Raw genomic sequence first — 24,890 nt, forward strand, 5'->3', positions numbered from 1 at the left:
CGGATGGACGCATGGAGGTCTTGCAGGTGAGCTCAAACACATATGAGCATTTGTTTCTCCTCAGGTGGTCAATCCAATTTCCCTCATATTTCTCTTCTTCTAGTTTTATGTTCGTTTTGAAAGTCATTTTTCAGTCCACTAGTGTTTGCGTATTAACACCTTGCAAATTTTCATCTCAGGCAATTCCCTTTCTCTCTTCTACCGACGTAGGTTGTGTTGCTCTGTGTTTCTGTGTTTGAGCCTCTAGCTTACAGATGGACGCATGGATATTTTGCATGTGAGCTCAAACACATATGAGCATTTTCTTCTCGTCAGGTGGTCAATCCAATTTCCCTCATATTTCTCTTCTTCTAGTTTTATGTTCGTTTTGAAAGTCATTTTTCAGTCCACTAGTGTTTGCGTATTAACACCTTGCAAATTTTCATCTCACACAATTCCCTTTCTCTCTTCTACCGACGTAGGTTGTGTTGCTCTCTGTTTCTGTGTTTGAGCCTGTAGCTTACAGATGGACGCATGGAGGTTTTGCAGGTGAGCTCAAACACATATGAGCATTTTCTTCTCGTCAGGTGGTCAATCCAATTTCCCTCATATTTCTCTTCTTCTAGTTTTATGTTCGTTTTGAAAGTCATTTTTCAGTCCACTAGTGTTTGCGTATTAACACCTTGCAAATTTTCATCTCACGCAATCCCTTTCTCTCTTCTACCGACGTAGGTTGTGTTGCTCTTTGTTTCTGTGTTTGAGCCTCTAGCTTAAAGATGGACGCATGGAGGTTTTGCAGGTGAGCTCAAACACATATGAGCATTTGCTTCTCGTCAGGTGGTCAATCCAATTTCCATCATATTTCTCTTCTTCTAGTTTTATGTTCGTTTTGAAAGTCATTTTTCAGTCCACTAGTGTTTGCGTATTAACACCTTGCAAATTTTCATCTCACGCAATTCCCTTTCTCTCTTCTACCGACGTAGGTTGTGTTGCTCTGTGTTTCTGTGTTTGAGCCTCTAGCTTACGGATGGACGCATGGAGGTTTTGCAGGTGAGCTCAAACACATATGAGCATTTTCTTCTCGTCAGGTGGTCAATCCAATTTCCCTCATATTTCTCTTCTTGTAGTTTTATGTTCGTTTTGAAAGTCATTTTTCAGTCCACTAGTGTTTGCGTATTAACACCTTGCAAATTTTCATCTCACGCAATTCCCTTTCTCTCTTCTACCGACGTAGGTTGTGTTGCTCTGTGTTTCTGTGTTTGAGCCTCTAGCTTACGGATGGACGCATGGAGGTCTTGCAGGTGAGCTCAAACACATATGAGCATTTGTTTCTCCTCAGGTGGTCAATCCAATTTCCCTCATATTTCTCTTCTTCTAGTTTTATGTTCGTTTTGAAAGTCATTTTTCAGTCCACTAGTGTTTGCGTATTAACACCTTGCAAATTTTCATCTCACGCAATTCCCTTTCTCTCTTCTACCGACGTAGGTTGTGTTGCTCTGTGTTTCTGTGTTTGAGCCTCTAGCTTACAGATGGACGCATGGATATTTTGCATGTGAGCTCAAACACATATGAGCATTTGCTTCTCGTCAGGTGGTCAATCCAATTTCCCTCATATTTCTCTTCTTGTAGTTTTATGTTCGTTTTGAAAGTCATTTTTCAGTCCACTAGTGTTTGCGTATTAACACCTTGCAAATTTTCATCTCACGCAATTCCCTTTCTCTCTTCTACCGACGTAGGTTGTGTTGCTCTGTGTTTCTGTGTTTGAGCCTCTAGCTTACGGATGGACGCATGGAGGTCTTGCAGGTGAGCTCAAACACATATGAGCATTTGTTTCTCCTCAGGTGGTCAATCCAATTTCCCTCATATTTCTCTTCTTCTAGTTTTATGTTCGTTTTGAAAGTCATTTTTCAGTCCACTAGTGTTTGCGTATTAACACCTTGCAAATTTTCATCTCAGGCAATTCCCTTTCTCTCTTCTACCGACGTAGGTTGTGTTGCTCTGTGTTTCTGTGTTTGAGCCTCTAGCTTACAGATGGACGCATGGATATTTTGCATGTGAGCTCAAACACATATGAGCATTTTCTTCTCGTCAGGTGGTCAATCCAATTTCCCTCATATTTCTCTTCTTCTAGTTTTATGTTCGTTTTGAAAGTCATTTTTCAGTCCACTAGTGTTTGCGTATTAACACCTTGCAAATTTTCATCTCACACAATTCCCTTTCTCTCTTCTACCGACGTAGGTTGTGTTGCTCTGTGTTTCTGTGTTTGAGCCTGTAGCTTACAGATGGACGCATGGAGGTTTTGCAGGTGAGCTCAAACACATATGAGCATTTTCTTCTCGTCAGGTGGTCAATCCAATTTCCCTCATATTTCTCTTCTTCTAGTTTTATGTTCGTTTTGAAAGTCATTTTTCAGTCCACTAGTGTTTGCGTATTAACACCTTGCAAATTTTCATCTCACGCAATTCCCTTTCTCTCTTCTACCGACGTAGGTTGTGTTGCTCTGTGTTTCTGTGTTTGAGCCTCTAGCTTACAGATGGACGCATGGATATTTTGCATGTGAGCTCAAACACATATGAGCATTTTCTTCTCGTCAGGTGGTCAATCCAATTTCCCTCATATTTCTCTTCTTCTAGTTTTATGTTCGTTTTGAAAGTCATTTTTCAGTCCACTAGTGTTTGCGTATTAACACCTTGCAAATTTTCATCTCACACAATTCCCTTTCTCTCTTCTACCGACGTAGGTTGTGTTGCTCTGTGTCTCTGTGTTTGAGCCTCTAGCTTAAAGATGGTCGCATGGAGGTTTTGCAGGTGAGCTCAAACACATATGAGCATTTGCTTCTCGTCAGGTGGTCAATCCAATTTCCCTCATATTTCTCTTCTTCTAGTTTTATGTTTGTTTTGAAAGTCATTTTTCAGTCCACTAGTGTTTGCGTATTAACACCTTGCAAATTTTCATCTCACGCAATTCCCTTTCTCTCTTCTACCGACGTAGGTTGTGTTGCTCTGTGTTTCTGTGTTTGAGCCTCTAGCTTACAGATGGACGCATGGAGGTTTTGCAGGTGAGCTCAAACACATATGAGCATTTGCTTCTCGTCAGGTGGTCAATCCAATTTCCCTCATATTTCTCTTCTTCTAGTTTTATGTTTGTTTTGAAAGTCATTTTTCAGTCCACTAGTGTTTGCGTATTAACACCTTGCAAATTTTCATCTCACGCAATTCCCTTTCTCTCTTCTACCGACGTAGGTTGTGTTGCTCTGTGTTTCTGTGTTTGAGCCTCTAGCTTACAGATGGACGCATGGAGGTTTTGCAGGTGAGCTCAAACACATATGAGCATTTGCTTCTCGTCAGGTGGTCAATCCAATTTCCCTCATATTTCTCTTCTTCTAGTTTTATGTTTGTTTTGAAAGTCATTTTTCAGTCCACTAGTGTTTGCGTATTAACACCTTGCAAATTTTCATCTCACGCAATTCCCTTTCTCTCTTCTACCGATGTAGGTTGTGTTGCTCTGTGTTTCTGTTATTAAACTATTAGGTTTGAAGTGTTTCCATGAAGTTTCAAGCACTTGTGAGCTTTTCAGTTGTAATGGTTATAGAGTATCTTCTTTTTTGTTTTTTTATACGACCTTCATATCTTGATAGTAGTATTTGAATTTTCTTCGTTCTCGATCCTATATTGCGAAACCATCGTCTCTTCTTTTTGCGACTTTTTGAGTATTCTGGGCGACATGTTTGAAATATTACCGTTGATTGTTGCTTCGAACCTTTTTGGGCTGCAGCTTGTAACAAATGGCATGTGTACTTGGGTTGTTCGAATTTCCATCCGTTTATGGTTTCTTCTTAGATGAATGGAAATAAAGACACTGGGGATTAATTGGTGAACTCTATTCTAATCATTCACAATTAAAGTGTCATATGTGAGTCTTTCATTTGTTCAACTGAAGTATCTAAGGATGTTTTTTGCTGTAGTTTGATGTGTTGGTTAGATTACAATATTTATTGATTTTTTTTATATATGTTTTAATTTGTATTACATTTCTTGTTCAGAGCATTAGTCACTAAGTCAAATGTGGTTTCATAATTGACTGGTCAGGGGTTCGAATCGCGGCCTGGGCGTGGGTGTTATTTGTGAGTATTCCTTCATCAATTTAATCATATCATCGTTTATCCTAATCTTTGGCAGAGGTTCTGTCCCTCCCCCAACGCCAATGATGTTCTCTCGATCATGCCATAATCCCAATTAAGTATGTAATTACGATATCGTGTCTACTGAAAGTAACTTTATTAATTATTATTTTTGTCGACGCAACGTGTTGTCCACAAACGCATATGTGGGCAACTCTGCCCAAAATACTTCTTTTTTCTTCTAATGGTGCACCTAAGGTTAAAACGTCCTTACATATATTTTAGTAATATACATAAATGTTTAATTTTATATTTGTTTACTTAAAAAATCCCCATCCGAAAATTTCGATGGTACAGTTTGCATCATAATCCCCCCCCACCCCCACCCAAGGACAGAAAAGCGATGTTACAAATGCTGCTACTGTTGAGTAGGTGAAGATTGTTGTATTTGTAGAATTTACAACTTTTCACTTCTCGTCTACAACTTCATGCAATCTGTTTCACATGAAAAGACGCTCCACCCAACAGTGACTTGATGGACGCAGAAAGTTGAATTTTTTGCTATTTTCTAATCTTAGCTATGTCTTTCTGCTAATTTCCACAATCAACATGAATTATATTTAGATGAAATTGATGAAGACACACTCGGAAAGAACACGCATGCATAAGAAACGTTACACTCGAACCAGGAACCTTCGGAAGCGAGATCGTGCGTCAGTCACTGAAAGCACTCAGCCCACTTTATTTCTACAAAGAAATATGTTTTTTTTTAAAATTTTGAAAGACCCATATCACTTTCTTTTCACTTCAGACCAGGGTGGATAAGAATTCATGATTATTTAAGAAATAATTTTGATAATTTGTTTCGTTTAAATCGGATTTTTTAATTTAAATCGATTTTTGTTAATTTTTTTTAGAAAAACATTCTTAAGATTCCTTCTTTGGTTTTTAGCAACATGCATATATGTTTTTTTTATAGAAAGGCCTTTTCTAGTAAACGGCCCTGCAAAATATTTTAAAAGCTTGATTAAAACAAATAAAAAAATGTAAATGTACATTTTTCTGTTTCTGATACTGTATATGTGAACCTACTATGGAAATGTTTGTTGAGTGTGTTAATAAAATTATAAAAATTTCAGTAACTTTTATTCCAGTCAAAATAAAACATTCTGGATGTACTCTATAATTGCAACTTAAAATATATTTTGTAGTCTTCGTAGCTGAATTTTAGCATTTTTCAGAGATAGTTTTCAAAATATCAGCTGCCATGTTTATTTACAGTCTAATAATAATGACAATATTTATGGTTTACCATGATTAGTATCTTATATAGTATTCTATTCAAAATGGTTGCTACTTTTGCCTATGAAAACACATTACATATGAAATAAACATCAGAGACAACTTATATTTTCAATTCATTTATTGACGCACATATCACATCAAATATCACTTTCGTGAATAGTGGCAGCTTCTGAGGGAGCAGGAAGGCGACCCTTCCCCCTTACCGGCCGACCAGTCTAACCCCAAGCCACGTGCTGCAAGCCAGAGATCCCAGTATCTAACCTTAATCATAGATATATATCATTGTGTTGTCCAGTCATGTCATCAGTTCATCACTGATTCTTAACGTCTCTATTAACCCAATATGTAGGAAAGTGAGTTCAAATAAAACAGAAATGGGGAGAAATTAGCAAATTTGTGCGCTTTTATATGGACACTCCATGTGACTGTCAGAAAATATTTCCATTCTGCCCCTCCCCCTCATTTCTTCCGGCGCCTTCACACATAGACGAGATGACTCAATATTCAGTACCACAAACCAAATATGGTACATGCAAACACTCAAAATAACTTACATAAGAACAATGATATGGAAATAATAATATATTTAATGACTAACAACTGTTGATAAGAATGCAACGTCACCAGTGACGACGATTAGGGGCGTGGGGGGACCATCTTTTGCTCCCGCACTATGACCTCTTAATGCTAAGTCTTGACACTGTCCTTGGCCCCTTCCCCAAATTTTGGCACCCAATCGCCGCTACTGATCGTCACCGAAGAGATAAATAGCCAACCAATCAACGTCTATGAAGTCCTGCTGTTGCTTTAACATACACAACACTGCAGAATATATTGTCTTAAAATGTATAATTACAATTCATTTTCATCATCAAGTCTTACGCCAACCGCACACCGGATCCGACACGACGAGTCACAAAGCGACACGACGACTCATTTTGTTAGTTAACTAAAATCTGATATCAGATTCGTCCACGTACGCAGTAGGTCTAGGTCTGTCTTTTATAATTTGACAAACGGGTCAACCATACATTACAGTAGTTTGCAGCTGAATGAATGCCACAATGTATATGTAGAATTTATATATGATTTTATATCTTGTGAATCGAGTGAGTTTGTATTACCTTATGTCACTAACATGACCTTTACATTTTTGAACTGCACCAGTGGCGTATTCTCGCGTTATCTGGTTTGCCTCCAGTAAACCAAATTCTTTAATATATTTTGAAGTTGTCTGACTTCAGTTATTTTTTTCTACACAATACATATTTCTACATAATAAATAAGAATTGTTGCGGTAAGCCGGGTCAAATTTTCAGAATACGTCACTGAACTGCACAATTTACGACAACGTATGCACAATATTAGGCCTACGGACATACAAATGACAATAAACATTATTTTCGTGTTAATTAAATGAAGTATTAGTAGTTAGATGTCAGAAATCCATATTTTGTGAACGGACATTTTTCTGGTCATCCAGATTTTCTGTTTCGGCGATCTCCTGTGTCAGAATATAATCACGTTTAATTTGCAATTAAATAAAAAAAAATTGCAACCATAATACTGTCCCCAGTTCGGAATTTTGGCCCCCATTTTCGTTCTGTAATTAGAGGTCTGTGGCTGAATTGAATAGATTCACGCATGCGCAGATCGTTTTGTCGCAATCTGCTCTTTGCGATATCAAATTTCCTAGACCGATTGATTTTGATTGATTGGTTTGGTTTATTTTACTTCGCTTTTCTGCTACTTATGGCTAATTGCGAAGATGGGAATGAGTGATGATATGATGAAATTGATAAATGGACACTCACGAACATCGATGCCCAGGCCGGGATTCGAACCCGAGTCACTTGTCGTCGTAGTGCGATGGGCTAACCACTCTGCCACGGAGAACGTCCTAAATTCCACAGACATTCGCTGTTTTGTCACAAACCGTCGCAACTTGACTCGATCCAAATGTTTCGTCCTGTGTGCGGCGGCCTATGTTTAACCTTCCCCGAGTCGGTTCGCAACTAAAATGACTCTTCGCGTCGCGTTGTGTCGGATCCGCTGTGCGGTTGCCCAAACATCGAAAACTTGATTCTTTACTTAAACAAATAAATATGTACACATTCTAACCAATAAGAACTAAGAATTGAACATCTGAAACTGTAGTCTTCATTCTCCTCCCTACATAGAACTTACATATTTTAAACATTAGCTGAGTACCTATATTTGAAACATTCAAATGTTCAAAAATGTTCAAAACGTATAAGTGCATTTATATTATGCTTTTAAGTAAGCTAAATACAGGGTGATTAAAAAATCTCTTGACATTGTCTTGATATCGCTTAAGAATGGTGTTCAGAATAGGATAAAATACTCTGTTGTTTCCAGCAAGATGGTGCACCACCCCATCTCGCAGGATTGTTCGGAACTACCTCGCTGTCACCTTCCCCGATCGAACGTGGCTCACCAAGACTTTGGGTGGCTCGCTCTCCAGACCTGACTCCCTTAGGCTTATTTTATCTGAGGTTACATTTAGTCTAAGGTGTACAAAGTAAAGATCAACACCATAGAATAACTGATACAGCGAGTTTGTCTTCTATTCTGGAGTATTTTTCAGCAGTACTGTCAATTTTGTCAATAAAATTATCTTTGGTTAAAATGTCAATAGACTTTTTAATGGGCCGGTAATTCTACAATCTAACATGAGAATATGCAATATTTTAGCTCTTAGGTATTTCGTTGTAAAAAAATAAATGAGAAGGTATTCGTTGCCTCATTCTGCCTCTTTATCATTGCATTTAGTTTTACAATTACGGCTCTCTGGGAAAATTTATCATCAAATTAGACTCCATACATTTATGGACAACTTGTTGCGGTTGACTTCATGTATGTAGGTAAATAGTTATTTCGTTACATGTCCACCACTATATGTGTGCCTTCTTTCACAATTAAAGGGCTAGGCAGTAAAATATGGCATGACATTTTGGCCATTATTCAGTTGCAATGCACATCGTGTAGTCCATCGTAAACGAAGACGAATCGTACTCGTAATTTTTTGTTTCGTCAACACACGAAAAATATAAAGCATGTACCACCGAAAAATAATGAAGAGGACCTATGAAGGCGATAAAACTGAGTTTGGCAACGAATTTTTTCATTTCATGTATAATGTGGTATGCACTGTAGATATCAATGCGTACATGCAGCCAGGCCCGTAGCCAGGCAGGGGCAAGGGGGGGCTGAGCTCCCCCTGGAAGTAATGTCAGCCCCTTCCCCTTGCACTGAGGTCAGCCCCCTTGACATTAGGTAAAGCTATTTTGTGTAATTTGCTTGCAGTGAAAATGTGGACAGCAGATATTATTTTGCTCACAACTTTGGTGAGGGTTAAATTCAGGGAACATGAACAGTAGCTATTACATTCATTGATGATATTTATAAGAAGAAGTCTTAAGTAGCGGCAAGTATTTAGGAGATTCTCTTCTCCAGACTTCAGAAAGATTCTTCACAGGGGAGCTTCTTTATCTGTACCTTCGTTGCCCCTGTTGCAACCTCCCATTTATACAGAAATCTGTGACTCTGATGTCATTATTCAAATTCCCTCCGCACCTGCGTCAAAAATTAACAGTTCCCAAGTTTTGGGAACGGAGGGGAGTTTTATTGTTTCGGCCGGGCAGTGGAATGTACGTTAGGCACTGTGATGGGATATTGTCTATTTTTCTTGTGTAAAATAAATATCTGTATCATCAAACGTAGTATGCAGTGCGTAGTAAGGGATGATTTCAGTAGCAGCCAATTAACATTTCAAGTGATATTTTAAAAGATATAGAAAATGAAGTATTTATGTGATATTTCTAAACTTTATGTAACTTAATGAACCCCCTCCCCAACCACATAATTTACCTTCATCTAACACTTTTAAACTTTTGAAAAATGGACTTGATTTACAAAGCCCCCCCTGATAACCCGTGAGCCTCCCCCCTGGAGATCAATTCTGGCTACGGGCCTGCATGCAGCAGTGCTCATAATGGCAGTTTCGAAATAATTGTTACTCTTGTATCTGTATGTGAACTGCGATATAGTAGAGACGCACAAATTTTCTTTCTACTAGATATAAATACCTGTAGTCACGTAGAGAATGGTTTGATTTTAAATTTGGTATGCACATTTAAGTCTGCTTTAAGATACCATGCTTCACACTCAACATCAATTTCTTTTGGCACTTGAGGAATTTGTGATACGATCTCTGAATCGTGTCAATGATTCCAAATTGTATAGTTTCTTTTCTATCAAATATTTATTTCATTAATGCGCATTTTAAAAGGTATATTTTTATCGCCGATATAATTACCTATTTGTAATTTCATTAACTTTTCTATGATTGTAATATAATTAAGCCTTGTTTCCATATTAAAAACACTAAGTTGCTGACCAAGGCAGTTTATTAAGATATAAAGACCCTGATACAGTGTTTAAACGTTACATGTTAAGTGTTTTTATATCTTAATAAACTGCCTTGGTCAGCGACTTAGTGTTTTTTCCTATGATATATGTGACTTTGATGAAAGCAAATTCTTTTATTGTTGATATTTCATTTGCAAGCATGTGTTCTTCTTGGTTCGAAATAATAACTATATTAATCCCTAAGAGCTAAGTTCCAGTGAAATTTATTTAAGAAATAAGCCCTACGGATATTTGAAATCATTCTTTACAAATATGTCAAGTTAAAGGAAAATGTAACAGAAAGCTACAAGGGGCATAATTGTTGTCTTTAAGATATAGACATTAACTTTTGTATAAATTTGCTTTTCTCTTAATCACAGAAATCTAATATTACCATTGCAAGCAATCTGAATAGCCTACGTAACTCTCTCGTATCAAGAGAGGTGTTTGTGTATCACATTCTGCTTCGCATGCTGATGTAAAAAATATAGCCTCGATCTGTGTATGAGGTAGATATGTGAAGCTGAAGAAACATTCATGAAAAGTATATACGAAAATTGATCTCCATATAGAGACAAGGAAGTTATTTTTAATCACAACCATTCATAACTTATTTTCTTGAAATAATAATCCAATGAAACTAAGAAATATACTTTTCTAATGATGTTCATTTCATTCATAGACTAAACAAAAAATCGTGAACGGAAAACTAAAAAACCTTGTTAGAATAAATAGCTCACGTTATTACATATTGAATAAAATAATTAGTTGCTTTCAGTTTTGTATTACAAATTGTTATGGTTGCTACAAAAAATCTACAGCTTGAAAAAAGTGCAATTTGAGCACTCATTTTGATAATGTCATTGAATGTAAAGCATGGTAACTACAGCAATTCCTTGAAGAACCCTAAAATAAATCGCATGTAGCACCACAGACAAAAATAATTCGGATGAAATATCGTTTTTGTATGATAGTAAATATACAAGTGAATCACATTTGCTGTAAATAATTTAGAAATTTATTTGACTTGGAAACTCGAAACCTGCATTTTGTCACTTACCATATTTTACTCCCGAGACCTTCAATAAGAACTACAATGCTTCCTTACGTAAGCAAAAAGCTTATTTTTATTCAAGATGACTTTGTCATGTAGATTCATCGTTGATGTCATTTGGCTGGTTTTGTACTCACCTTCTTCGTTTTCCAACCAAAGTACCTCGTCCTTACGTCATGGGGTTGGAGCAAAGAGTACATACGCCACTAGAGCGGCCATAATTGTTTCTTCCTTGAAGCAAATTAAATCTCCATCCAGTAGAAATTAATTGGCAAATGAGCCGAAGCCCTAGAAATTGCTGCGTAAATCCTCGGAAATGACCAACAAAATAGTGTATTTGTGTTGAACAGCTGTGCTGTTTACTGTATATAAATATAAATTTTACCAGTGGCGTATATTGGGTACAAAACCTGTGCTATCTCTCTTTCTAAAGGAAAAAAATGCGGAGAGGAGGGTCTTTTTCGTTCATTTTTTTTGAATTTTGAAGTATTGGATTACAAATATACACCTTAAAATAATTATAAAAAGTACGCTGTATCATTTAAATAGAAACAGCAAGGAATTGATTTCAAGTATTTCATGGTTATTTATATAAAAAAAGGCTCATATTGTAAAATATTTATGTTGGCGAGAATAACAAATACAACGAACATCTTACCTTCAATGGTTCATTTGAACGGCAACTCCATTATTTTCTTGCCAACCTCTGTGGCAAGGTGGTTAATAGCACAGCGTGCTACGACGCCAGGGGTATCCAGTTCAAATCCCGGTATGCATGGGAATTATTTGTGAGTGTCCCTTCATCAATTTCACCGTATCATCACTCATTCTCGTCGTCGCGATTAGTAAAAAGTGGCGGGAAAGTGACACTAAATAACAAAACGAAATCAAAATCATTCTTCTCTTTGGGATGACTGAGGCCTGTTTCTATTTTAATGATACAGTGTACTTTTTCATAATTAGCCAGTTTTGCATTACAATTGTTGGTAGCGGTGTGAGGTTCTCCTGTAGCTCTGGGAAGGCAGAAGTCTTACAGCGAACGTGTCTCCGCCTTTTCAATCCTGGTGGGCAGAGCAGGCTGTGCGCGGTGGTTGTTATTTGAGAGTGAACCATCAGTCATATTTGCTATTGCTTTCACCACGAAATTAGACCAGTCAAGGTCAGGCGTTTTCGGAGCTTCCCCTTGGTTTCTCCACACTCCTGGCCCTGCAAGGTTGCCAGCTCAGTCGATACGTCGCGCGTTGTACAGGGTCAACGAAGTTAGTACTAACGTGTGTTTTATACAGCGTATATTAATACACCTGTAGTTTGAATTGTATCTTTTGCAAATATGTTGTATAAAGAAAGAAACTGCCGGAATACTAAGTGAGATGAGTGTATGTATGCGGTTGATATCGTCTTCGCTGGTGTATTACGTAAGGATTATTTGTTGCTTCTTGGCAACACTGTAGATGGGTGGCCTGACCTTGACTGGACTACTTTCATGGCGTTAGGTATAATCGATTTTTTTTCAGATTTTTGTTTGGGCTTCGCCGTAGGTAGCATAGAATAAACGCACTTGGATTTCACATGGAAAATTTGCGTAAATAAGTTTATTTTCTATTTAACCTTAAATACTGTGACGGTGACAAACGTGTTGGAAATATTTCTAGCAGATATTGTTTGGCACGATATCGCTTGCAATTTGCCTCAACCATCACCTGCTGCTAGACTTGACGCACCTTCACAAGTCTGTTGCTTTCCTGTGTAATAATTGTATTCTAATTGTGTTTGGTTTTAGATTTAAATCTGTACTTTCAGTACATTAATTGTTTACATTATAAATGTTTTATTTTTATTTTTCTACTGCAATAGTGATTTTCAAGAAGTGTAAAGTGTCAATTGTTTTTTCTTTATTATTATTGTTATTATTATTATTATTATTATTGTGTTGTCATTCCACTGTAACCGTTTGTACTTTCTTGCAAAATTGTCTTTCTCTCTCTCAGTGTTCTATCAAAAGGGGCAGCTGATAATGCTGTTTCTTCTGGCTATGAAACTGAGAAGGGTGACCACAGTAACTTAACCACCAAAACAGGCAAACGAACCCTCAATGATCTACAGATAGATAGGTACCTCTCATATAGGATGACGACCATATGTCCCGTTTTAACCGTGATAGTCCCGTTTCAGAGGCGTGTCCCGGTCGTCCCGTCTATATTGTTAAAAAAAAACACAATTTGTCCCGTTTTATAAAATTCAAGGAGTTAGCTTCAAAAACCAAATCTAGATTTGAGAGACATTTCATGCTAAAAAAATAAATGTTGATGGAATTTTTAAACTAGTCTCATGGCAACACAGTGGCAAAACAGCTGGACTGCGTTTCAAGTACTTCATAACCATCAAAATGCTCCATTGTCGTCGAGAATGTTCGAACAGGCAGCAGACAGCGGTTTACTGTTTTAGTTAGCTTGCGTCCTGAGTTGTATTGCTTTGTGTGTGCTTCGTTACAATGAAAAAGAATGGCCAAGAAGCTTATGTGTTTCAATACGGACCTGTAACAAGAATTTAAATTCCTGCATCTTGACTCAAACTCAGAAGACAAATTTCCCGTTCTGTGTCAGATATGTGGGGAGTTTTATGAACGGTTAATATTATATCTTACTATAGCGGGAGACGATATTTCATTTATTGTTTATGATGTATCATTTGAGTTTCGTTTGAGTTTGTTTTTAAGTTCACTTTATGCACAGAAAGGCGAATCGGGACTGGACCTACAGTTTAAAATTGGACCCGAACCACTATGTACCTCCACCGGGTATTGAATCCCTTCATTACAAGGCATGATGTATCATTCATGTGGCCCATGCTTTAATAAATAATATGACAATACGTTAAAAAAGAATTATTGTGTAATTTCGATTTGTCATGGGGGGGCTGTCCCGTTTTGGTGCCAGAATATTATGGTCACCCTACTCTCATACAGCATGTGGAGTGTCTAGCAAGTTTGAAATATGTACAACATGTAATTGCTATATTGTGTAAATGAAACTGATTAACAACGTTTTTTGTCTATTGCATCAAAAATTTGATTAAGGAATTGTGTAATCATTGAAGATCACTTACCTTTCTGAATGTTGTACCCAGACAAGGTTCGACCATCTTCCAGTTGCTTTCCAGCAAAAATTAACCTTTGCTGATCTGGAGGAATTTCCTCTTCGTTCTGGATTTTGGCCTTGACGTTCTCAATGGCGTCTGAAGGTTCCACCTCTAGGATTATTGTCTTCCCTGACAATATCTTCATCTTCCTAAAACAAAAAAAATAACTACCTTTTAATAAAAGTTTCACATTAAATCAGGTGAGTATTTGAACAGATCGAATTCTATACTTATCCATGCACACAATCCCCTATATTATGGGCCTCACCGATGGTGCAGTGGTAGCGTCGTCGCCTTGTAATCAAGGGGTCCCGGGTTCGATACCCGGTGGAGGCACAAGTGGTTCGGATCCCACTTTAAACTGTAGGTCCAGTCCCGATTAGCCTTACTGTGCATAAAGTGGACTTAAAACACCAAATCAACCAACCAACCCTATATCCTATATTATGGAGAAATGTTATTGCAGCTCAAACCATTTCAAGTAAATACCATTCTTATCTACATGAATTAAACTAAATAGCACTGTTAACCTGACCAAATTACTATTGTACGAGAGAACTGATAAGTCACTAACTGATATCTAGATATATGCTATTCTTCATAAATCATTGAAATTACATCAATACGAGGCGTAATGGCTAGGCGAGTGTTGCAGACGTTCAGGTTGTATGGCTATAGAAATGCATGGCTTTAAAGCTTTAAAACAAAGTGACATCACATCTCCCGTAAGAACATAGGGTCATGAAGGGTGTGTATTCATGTGCAGGGTGGCAAAAACGTGCGATGAAGTCAATCGCGCGGCATTCGTTGTACCGGGTGTGTCATAAATAATTGAGGGATTACAAAAAAATATTGCAAGTAATGCATTGAACGTACGTTAATGAAACCAGCCCAGAACGAACGAGGAACTCAAACAGCTTTATTTTTTGTACACCTACAAATGTTCAATGTATGCACCACGGGTGACAACGCACACATCGACACGTTAGTCTTAGGCCGTGTCCGAAAGGTGCAAGACCTTACTTGAAGCGAGCATCCTCCGAGTATGGTCTTGGAGTGCGGTCTTCAAGTCGTGGACCGGAAGTGTTGTCTTTCGAATAGCACTTCGACTGCAGTGCCAAATACAATCAGTAGATAAAACTGAGTACTCGTTGTTTTCCTCGCGTTTTAAACACTTATTTTTCACCATAGAAATCACATAGCATTTTCAAATGCTCGTACACATACATTTCCACATATTAGAAGAACTATAACCAACAACTTGCTTGCCCATAACGTATATCTACCTGTGTCGCTGGCTTTCTACCTCCGTGTATGAACTAATGAACAACGAGTGCCGAAATCACGTGACCTAGTCACCAACCATCTGGACTGCGAGCTGTGCACTTGCGTGCTTCTGTTCTTGGCGCTTTCGAACTGTACTAGGTCACGTCACTTCCGCCAAGACCATACTTCAAGTCTGTAGTTTGTACCTTTCAGATAGAGCTTTAGTTCTTCCCACACTCACATCAACATGGGCCTGTCGATAATGTCCATCGCTGCGATGATGCGCTCCCTTAGGTCTGCGATATAACGCGACATGGGAGACAAATATCCTGTCTTTAATCAAACCCCACGAGAAAAATCACACGGTGGAAGGACCGGTGATCTTGAGGATCAAAACATTGAACAAAACACCGTAAGTGATGTGAGTGTCGCATAGCGGCAGGTATGTGAACTGTTAGCTTAACAAAACATACACGCACAAACTATTTGCGTTCTTCGATCGTTCTGGACTTTCATTAACCTATATTCAATAGTTTACTTGCAATACATTTTTGTTATCCCTCAATTATTTCTGAAACGCTTGGCATAATGAAATGAACACTGGATATATAATGTGCAGATTTTTTAAATATATTAAATACAGCCCCTCTCTCTCCACACACACACATAGCCTAAACATATAATATTTACTGTACCAGTTACAATCAGTTAACATTTTTGCCTTGTAACCAACAAGTCCCTGGATTCAATTTCTAGTGTGCTCCTATTTAAATGTTTAGTAAATTTAGTCTAGATTAATGTACGTCCGAAACTTTGTTCTATTTCTTTAACATCTGATAAATGTCCCCTCCCTCAATTTTTGTCCATTATAATCTAATGAATATCACTACTTTTTATAATATTTAGTCATTCCTCTTTGGAGGGGCGTATGCCTCCATGCCCCTCCTGCTAAATCCATCAGCGGGGTAATGTGTCTTACTTATATTTAAACTTTTTTAAAGTTGATAATACAGCACATCTTTTCCGCAGCTGCACATCTTTGTAAGATAATGTATGATATATGCACCAAATACCTCATGTACCAAAAATTGGTATTAATTCTTCTTATTTTCGGTTATTCTGTGTTTGAGTTTCCAATATATTATTTTAAATATTTATATAATGTCAATTGATTTATCTAATGGCACAAGAGGCATTCTCTCCCCTCCTAAGAAGTCGTGCAGATAAGACACTTTTGTGGCAACCACAGAATGCTAAGATCCACATCTTCGTAGAAACAGCATTTGTTTTTACAGGAAATCTACAACTTCAATAGTGGTTCACTTGCAAATATACAGTTGACTACATGTATATTGTTAGTTCTGTGGAAGGCCACGATTTGAGAAAATAGAAAGATGTGATTGTAAAAAGTGTCATCTTGTATGCATGTTCATAAGAAAGCATTTTCTTAATTTCTGTCACAATTTGTGGCCCCCACAAAAGTAGCTTGTCTGCACATGTCCTAAATAGCAGCTATGTAATTAATTTTGGTTCTACCATGACTTACATGTTGCTGAGAAAGCAGTACTTGGAGGTGTTGCTGTAGTATTTGTAGGCATTGCAGTAGTACCTGGAAGTGCTGTACTAGTAGTAATTCGAGTTGCTGCGGTATTATTTGACACTGCTGCAGAAGTATGTGGAGCTGTTGCAGTAACACATGAGGCTACTGTGGTAGTGACGTTTGCAGTCACGGGAGGTGAGCTCATATCCATGGCGAATGTAGCTAATGGTGAAGTGGATGGTGATTCCTGACTTGTTGTGACCCCTGAAAATGCACTCACAGGGGCAAACACACCACTACCTGGTACGTTGTTTGTAACTGATCCTGATAATAGAGATCCTTTTCATTTTGGCCAGAAATCGTAAATTTATACGCTTTTCTATTTGGTGGTGACCCTGCAGTGATTGGCCTTTGTATATCTGGTACCACTGAAGTGACTGGCCTTTGTATAGTTGGTACCACTGAAGTGGCTGGCCTTTGTATAGTTGGTACCACTGAAGTGGCTAACCTTTGTATAGTTGGTATCACTGAAGTGGCTGGCTTTTGTATAGTTGGTACCATTGAAGTGGCTGGCCTTCGCATAGATGGTGCCACTGCAGTGGCTGGTCGTTGTATAGCAAATTGTGAACTCCCTGAAGTAACTTGAGACATTGTTCGTGGGACACCTACAAGGAAAGTAACATAACACTCATCACAACTTGCAATTATTTATCGAAATTATCAGGTAAAAATGTTGGGGTTTGGAATGTATTTGATGCATTTCAAACCAAACCAGGTACACCATCCTGTACATATACCGGGTGTCCCAGAAGTATTTCCCTGATGCAAGGTAGAGATGTGAAAGTGGTGCCAAAATGTTGGAAAACTAACCTAGTTTTTTTGTTGCAGGTTTGAGTAACGTGGTTGTAGTGTAGCAGTGTCAGTGTCCAGAAAACCGGAAATGTTCACAAATCAGGAAAATGCTCAGCATGTCCTCTGGTATCACGAGATCCGGTCACCAATAACAGTGCAGAGGAACTTTCAAATGTACAGAATTATTTCGTCTAGAATATCTGCCATCAATAAGTTGGTATTTAAAAATTGAATTTATCTTCATTCCCAAATCCTGTCAAGTCCAAGAAACATTGTATGGAAAGATGCCACCCGATGTCAAGAACATTAATTCCGGATTCCTTGGCACTGACACTGCTACACTACAGTCACATTACTGAAACCAGCAACAAATAAACTTGGTTAGTTTTCCAACATTTTGGCACCACTTTCACATCATATAGCGGATATGAATAAAGTTTGTAATCAGGGAAAGATTTCTGGGACAACCGGTATTAAAGAGGCCAATGGAATAAAAATTCAGCATAATATAATACCATATTGTGTGTAGATATATCTAACATTATTATTTTTGTGTTTCTCTTATTTTAGGCTAGAAATGAATACATCATTATTTAATTAAGAATAATTTTGCAGATTACGCAACTTCGCTTTGATCAAAAATTCATGTTAAATTTGTGTCTATTTGTACAATATTGTAAACAAAAATTGTAACGTTGCTCATTTTAAACATTTATGTATAATAAATATTAGTATTTATAGTAGATATATATTAGTATTTAGTATATCAGTATTTTCAATTTATCGAAAGGAAGAAAATGTAAATGCATTATTAAAAAGAGAACAACCGACAACGTTTGAACATTTCTGTATTCGATTTATCTATCTGCATAGTGCAATACTAGCTCTTGGATTTTGTATTCTAATCAAGGATAAATGCACTTTCTACCGTCATTATGTCATCATATCCATCTACGCAACTTCTCTATATTTCTAATATCCCCGGGCACTAGTGTTGCCCACGGGACGAGACGGGACAGGCTTTTAAAAATTCGAGACGAGACGAGATTGACCATGTGTCATAAGAAAAACGAATATTTTCGAGACGAGACAGCATTTTCACGAGACTCCACGAGACGAGGCAGGCCAAAGTCTCGTCTCGTGGGCAACACTACCGGGCACTTTTCTGAAAAATGAAGAATCAGTTTTTATCTTGACATAATTGAATCCTATTTTTAAAACGTTTCAAAGTATTTTTCCACGTACCTTTAATTTTAACTGGTTTTTTTCGTGACTTATCTATTAGATCAGTGGCCAGAATTGAACACTTAACAGTAAATTTATGAGAAACTCACGCATCATAGAAAAACATGGTAATGAGGAAAGTATTGTTGAAAATCAATTGTTGATAAGTTTACAATGGGTGCAAGAGCAAGGTTGATGCATACAGGTGAGTCCTGCGGATACTTCTGACCTGACTAACGTCTATTTTGCAAGCTACATTGGGATGAAAGTGTAAAGGGAAAGTGTTAACATTTTCAAATGCATATTGCTAAGGCTCTGTAAGTGGTATGATATACCTAGGTACGTACAGTGGGATCCATGAGTATTATCGTGCAAATTGTCCATCACTATTTTTATTAATTTTTCTCTTACATCCTATGTGTTTTTAAGCGTTGGATTTTCATGCATGCTGGTGCAGAAATTCTCAACAGCTTGTTTTGAGTGTTCTTTTAATTCTTGAAGCTCTTATTGGGTCAAATAAAGTGCACGAACATGGTGATGGACAATTTGCACGGTAATACTCATGGATCCCACTGTACAAACCTGTATGCGAATAAAATAGCAATTAAAGGGTTTCACTGTATCAAGTTTATTTTATAGTATGTTTTATGTATTACATATTGTTACGAGTTTAATAAAAACATACATTATCCGCTTATTATGTATCTTTACTCGATTTTACCCACAATGCAAAAATAATTTGAATGTGTTGCGGATAGTATACGTAAATTCATATTTGCTTTCAAAATCTGCAATGTCCATTTTGAATGGTGAAATTTGAGTTACCGTTGTAATCCATTACTTACTTGGTATTAAAGTTGATGTAAACTGATTGCGTCATAATGTAACTTCACAAGATTTAAAACAACTTGTTTTTAAAGTACAATTATTTAGTATTCTGAATTTTTAAATTGGTTTCTGTTGGTCAGTGGTTATTAAAATCTGTAGCTAGCTAGATAAAGTCTGAAACTGTTAATTGTTATTTTCATTTAATAGAGTAATGATTTCTTGCAATTTCCACCACGATGTCATGTTATGCACTAAACTGCAAAACATAGCTTTTTATTGCTATCTGCGCGCTTGTAATTATTACTGCTCGCAAGTTGATGACTTTAAAAATCTAAAAAAAGACATATAAAATAACCTTAAAATGAGTAAAAAATTACCTAAAAATAATATTCGCTCTTAAAATGAATGCTGAATTTTTATCATCAATTGCAACATAGTAGTTGAATGATTAGTCAAAACCCGTTGATTGGTGGTTCAAACTATTGAAGCAAAGGGAAAACAAGAAATTAAGTGTAAATGCAGTTTTCTTTATTTTTCTCCTTTTTTTGTGTGTAAGTCATTCACCTCCTTTCAGAGTAGGCTTTGCACGATACACAGTAGTCAGTCAACATCTGAAAATACAATTGTGTTTCGCGTACATCAGATTACAGTGGCCAGCATGGGAACCTCAAAGCAAGTTTCACTCAAAATATTTTAAGTGCTACAAGAAATAAATTTGCCAGAATTAATTATGTAATCCATTGCCGAACTTGGTTAAAAAAAAAAATATTGTGCATTTTCATTGACCGGATTTTCGATTAATGTCGAACTTGTGTGACGTTCACAAGTCAATAATTTGCACGATTACATTTCGTTCATAAATATTTGAAACTAAAACGCGAAGGTGAAGATACAACTTCTATGGGTCTATTCTATTAGTGAAATAACTGAGCAATATGCAGTTCACTATTACCTATATTTCCATTTTTAGTCACACACATTACCACATAATGACTATTGATTCTTGTTGCTATAGCAACGTTAGAATTCCAAATATCTCTTTATACAGCGTATAGTGCAATAAATAACATAAAACATAATTAACATTGTACAAAGTAATAATTATACATTTTTTTAAACGTTAATATAAAGTGATTTGTATAATATGAAATTAATAGTTTCAATAAACATATAATTAATTACATTGTGAGATCCACAGGACCGTCACACTTGCTAAGCCGAAAAGAACATGTCAGGAAATTTAAATACATAAATTCTACTAGCGAATGCATTCTAAATTCACGAAATAACAGGAAAGAACGAGATAAACTTAAAAAATGAAGAAAAATGCAATAAAGATGCCAAAAAATACTAAAAACAGTGTTTTCTGGTTCTAACTGAAGCGAAACGGACTGATATCATATTTAGCATTGTTTTCAAGGCTCAGAAAGAAAGGACGATTTTTCATCAACTTCCAAGCCCTGGCTCCACCCTCCGTGGCGGAGTGGTTTGCGCAGAGGACAGTCTTCACAATACGATATTTAGTGACGAAGCTAGAAATAGGAAATATAAATGGAGTTTCCAGTCCAGATGCTTAAAGGTGTCCCAATAAATTTTCCTTTTCTGCTGTAGGAACAACAATGAACTCTGAAGTGTTTATGGCCAGTTGCTTAAAATGCTTAGAAGAATATTTGGACCTAAATGGCATGAGAAGACAGGTGAGTGGAGAAGGTTACATAATGTAGAATTTGTATTCCCTGTCCACATATTATTAGAATAATGAAATCAAGAAGACTTAGGCCATTTAGCACGAATGGGAGAGGAAAGAAGAGTTTCTAGGATTCTGGTTGGGAATCTGGGAATCCTGATGGTAAGAGACCTGTAGAAAGGCCAGGACGAAGATGGAGGGATAACGTTTAGATGGACCTAATGGAAATCGGTAAGGATGGAAAAGATTGGATTGATCTTGCCCAGGATAGAGACAGATGGAAGGCTTGTGTTGCTGCAGTCATAAACCTTCGGGTTTAAGACGGCTAGAGAGTTAGTTATTTTTTGGACTGTAATTTAATAATTTTCGAGGCAAGTGCCAAGTCAACAAGCAATCGAGCTCATAGCGCGCAGCACGCGAAATTGTTGTCTTCTTTACTAGACTTATGCACTCGTTGTTCTTTTGTTTGAAATCGTGGAAGTTGAAAGTCAACCAGCCAGATGTTGGTTTTTAGTTTTTGTAATGTGTGGAAATGGAAGTACAAGAACGTTTTAAAATGCTATGTGCTTTCTATGGCGAAAAAAGAGTGTTTAAAACGCGGGAAAAACAATGTGTTCTTACTTTTATCTGCCGATCGTATTTGGCGCTGCAGTCGAAGTGAATCAAATGGTTTCCGCTTCCAGTGCGCACCTTTCTGTTGCAAACATTCACTAACCCTCCGTTGGTAGGCTATACGTGTGAGCGCGCGCTCACCCTAGGATATAATTGTAAGTTTCTCAGGACGAACTAATGATGTTGCTGTCTTTTATGTCTATGGCCAGATGATACCAGTTAAAAGTTGTGGAAATTGTTCTTAGTCTTTGCAGACTGACGATATTTTGATGACAGTACGTGTTGTGTGAGCGCCACCATCACACGTATACCAACCGCGTAAGGTATCACTGTTTGATTCATCGGTAATTATTTTATTAGATTTCATTCAATTATTACTGCCACTATTTCTGGCTAAATGAAGTTTGAAACCTGATATTTGCTACGAACGAACCACAGCAGGAGTTTCGAACATTGCTTGCTGAAAGAGAACGCCTTGGTAGAGTTTTTCACTCTAAGAGCCAAGAAGATAATGTTTTACTGATGATTCATTGAAAAGTGATAATGAAAGCAGCACGGACAAGTCTCCTTATGAAATCAGCCTATCTTCGCTTACTCCTTTTCCTCAATATAAAGGGCGGGATGAAACTACAAAGTACAAGTATAATGTACACCTGTCTCGACAACAAATAATAAATTATTCAAATTATTACGAAGTTATGCAAATTTGCTAATATAAAAAGTAAACGCCAAATAAAATTATGAAAAAGTTTGAAATTTTCTTGTCTTTCATAATAGGTAATGAGTAATATTGCAATACAAGAATATAATTTTGTTATTATATAATACATTAAATAAATTTTAACTTGTAGGTGATATACATTAGGCAATACAAACTTGTAAACTATTTTTGATATTAATGTAAAAAGATATTCGAAGAAATCACACACCAAAAAACAATAAAATCCATATGTGAGCGCCGCGCCCGCGCTCACCGTACACCAACCGCCAGTGGCGGCATTTGGGTTCCAAAACCGGGTTGGGGGGGTGCCAAAACTGGGGGTGCAAGGTCAGAATATTTCCCTTTGTAGATAATATTAGCATAGTACGGGGGGGAAACTGGGCAAAAGTGTGGGGGCAATTGCCCCCTCCCCTAATCACCGCCACTACCAACCGCGTTACTTTGGAACATGTATACCAACTGAGGGTTAATTTGTTTCGTACGTGACTGCTTTGACAGGGGTTTACTGCCGGTCACACAGCCCTGGGTCATCCTTGGCTCTTGTTACCAAGAGGTCCCCTATTCGATTCCAATTCTGAGCACATCCCAGCAGGCCTGATCCCATGGTTGCAGTCAGAGGTACCATAGACTTGAAACCACTTTTTTTTTCAACGAGATTCCCGCAACAGGAAATGCCATAGAGTAAAAGATATTTGTGGACGCGAAAGAAAAAGACATAAGGATACTTATTAAGCCTTCAGCGTTCCCAGAATGCCCCTGGAAATCCATTCTTTTGTTTCCTACTTCACTCCGGCAGTAAATTCCCATTCGAATGACTCCGTCTAATTTATGGCCATCGCGCAGGCCATTTGCCGAACCGAACCGCATACAGGTGCTCCCGAACTTCGATATTTCAATGTGCCCGGAACAGATGCTGATAGTTATACAATGTCCCCTGTTTGCACCTAGCCGTGACAAATTCTCGCCTCCTTTAAGCGGGACGTGAAGTGGTATACAGTTCATTTGCATTCATCAAGGTCTGAACGAGAAGGGCTATGTTTCGGTGTATTACTTGTCATCAAGTATGCGCGAGCTATCAGACCCAAGCGACATGTGACACGGCGATTAGATTGATTAATTGATTTACTTTATTTTCCTTCGCTTTTCTGACACTTGTGGCTAATCGCGAAGATGAGCATCAATGTTGATAAGATTAAATGGATGAAAGGACAATCATAAACATATACAGAGAGTACAAGTCCCATAGAAGATTTTACTGGCCATCGGTCCAGACGCCAGAGCATCGCTAGTCTGCAAAATGCAGTTCAGGGTGTACCACGTGGAAGGAAGATTGTCACTTTGGTGTCTTTAGAAATGGTCACCACTTGCATCCTGTGCGACATGGGAGTTTCAGACCGAAGCGACAACGGTGGTCTCTTCAGTCTGTAAGAGATCATGCTACCCCGAAGCGACACGCGACACATGTCGCTTGGGTAGGAGACGACTAACGGCGACGTTTCACACCGCAGCAGCATGACGGACCGCACAAGCGTGATTTCGATTGATGAAATTTTAAAGCGACAATTCTGTTACATGCCTGGATGAGCGAAGCCAACGGTAAACGTATTAAAAATAGTTGGTGAAGACGACGATAGATGACAGCACAAGCGGCGAAATGGAAAATAGGTCACTGATCAATTAAAAGGACTTAGAAAGTGATTAAAACCAAATGAAACAAGTAACAGTGATTGAGTAGCGATTAAATGGTTATAAGTAAATTATAGAAGAGCATAAAGAAACAAGGAAAACTCAAGGATCGACATAACCAACATACATTGTATATATAGAAGATTAGGGAAGTTGAATAGTCGATTATAAATTTTAGTCTATTTCCTTCTGGCAAGGAGTTGTCAAGAGTTTTGTTTGTCGCCCCAAATCATGACGGTTGCGCTTTAAGTATTTGTCGCACTGGGCCAATGGTAGCGCTGTGATAAGCGCGATCCTTGGTTCTCCCATGGTGGTGTTATATTCACATTTGTCGCCCCAAAGCACAAAGAGTAGCGCTATATATTAATTTATTGCTCCGGATCGAGACAGCGCTGGAATAATAACGACCTTCGATCGTTGAGTCTGTGTGATATTGGAATAGACATA

General features: G+C 37.7%; 1 protein-coding gene across 1 annotated transcript; it reads right to left on the minus strand.

Moving 5' to 3' along the window:
- Positions 1 to 3,794: 3,794 nt before the first annotated feature.
- On the minus strand, positions 3,795 to 17,005 carry LOC145996456 (uncharacterized). Its single transcript, XM_083132948.1, has 3 exons — positions 16,840 to 17,005; positions 13,995 to 14,176; positions 3,795 to 3,837 (listed from the first exon to the last, which is right to left on the minus strand). Coding segments are annotated over exons 1-3 (207 nt in total). The 5' UTR covers positions 16,842 to 17,005; the 3' UTR covers positions 3,795 to 3,814.
- Positions 17,006 to 24,890: the final 7,885 nt, after the last annotated feature.

Source organism: Lepisma saccharinum, chromosome 12, assembly GCF_977018435.1.
Source record: "Lepisma saccharinum chromosome 12, izLepSacc3.1, whole genome shotgun sequence".
NCBI classification, from domain to species: domain Eukaryota; kingdom Metazoa; phylum Arthropoda; class Insecta; order Zygentoma; family Lepismatidae; genus Lepisma; species Lepisma saccharinum.

Bases quoted from the DNA above. Each gene is read 5' to 3' on its own strand.
- LOC145996456 (XM_083132948.1), bottom strand. The intron at 3,838-13,994 runs GTAAGTGATCTT...ATTAATCCCCAG, and splicing joins TGGGTACAACATTCAGAAAG to TGTCTTTATTTCCATTCATC.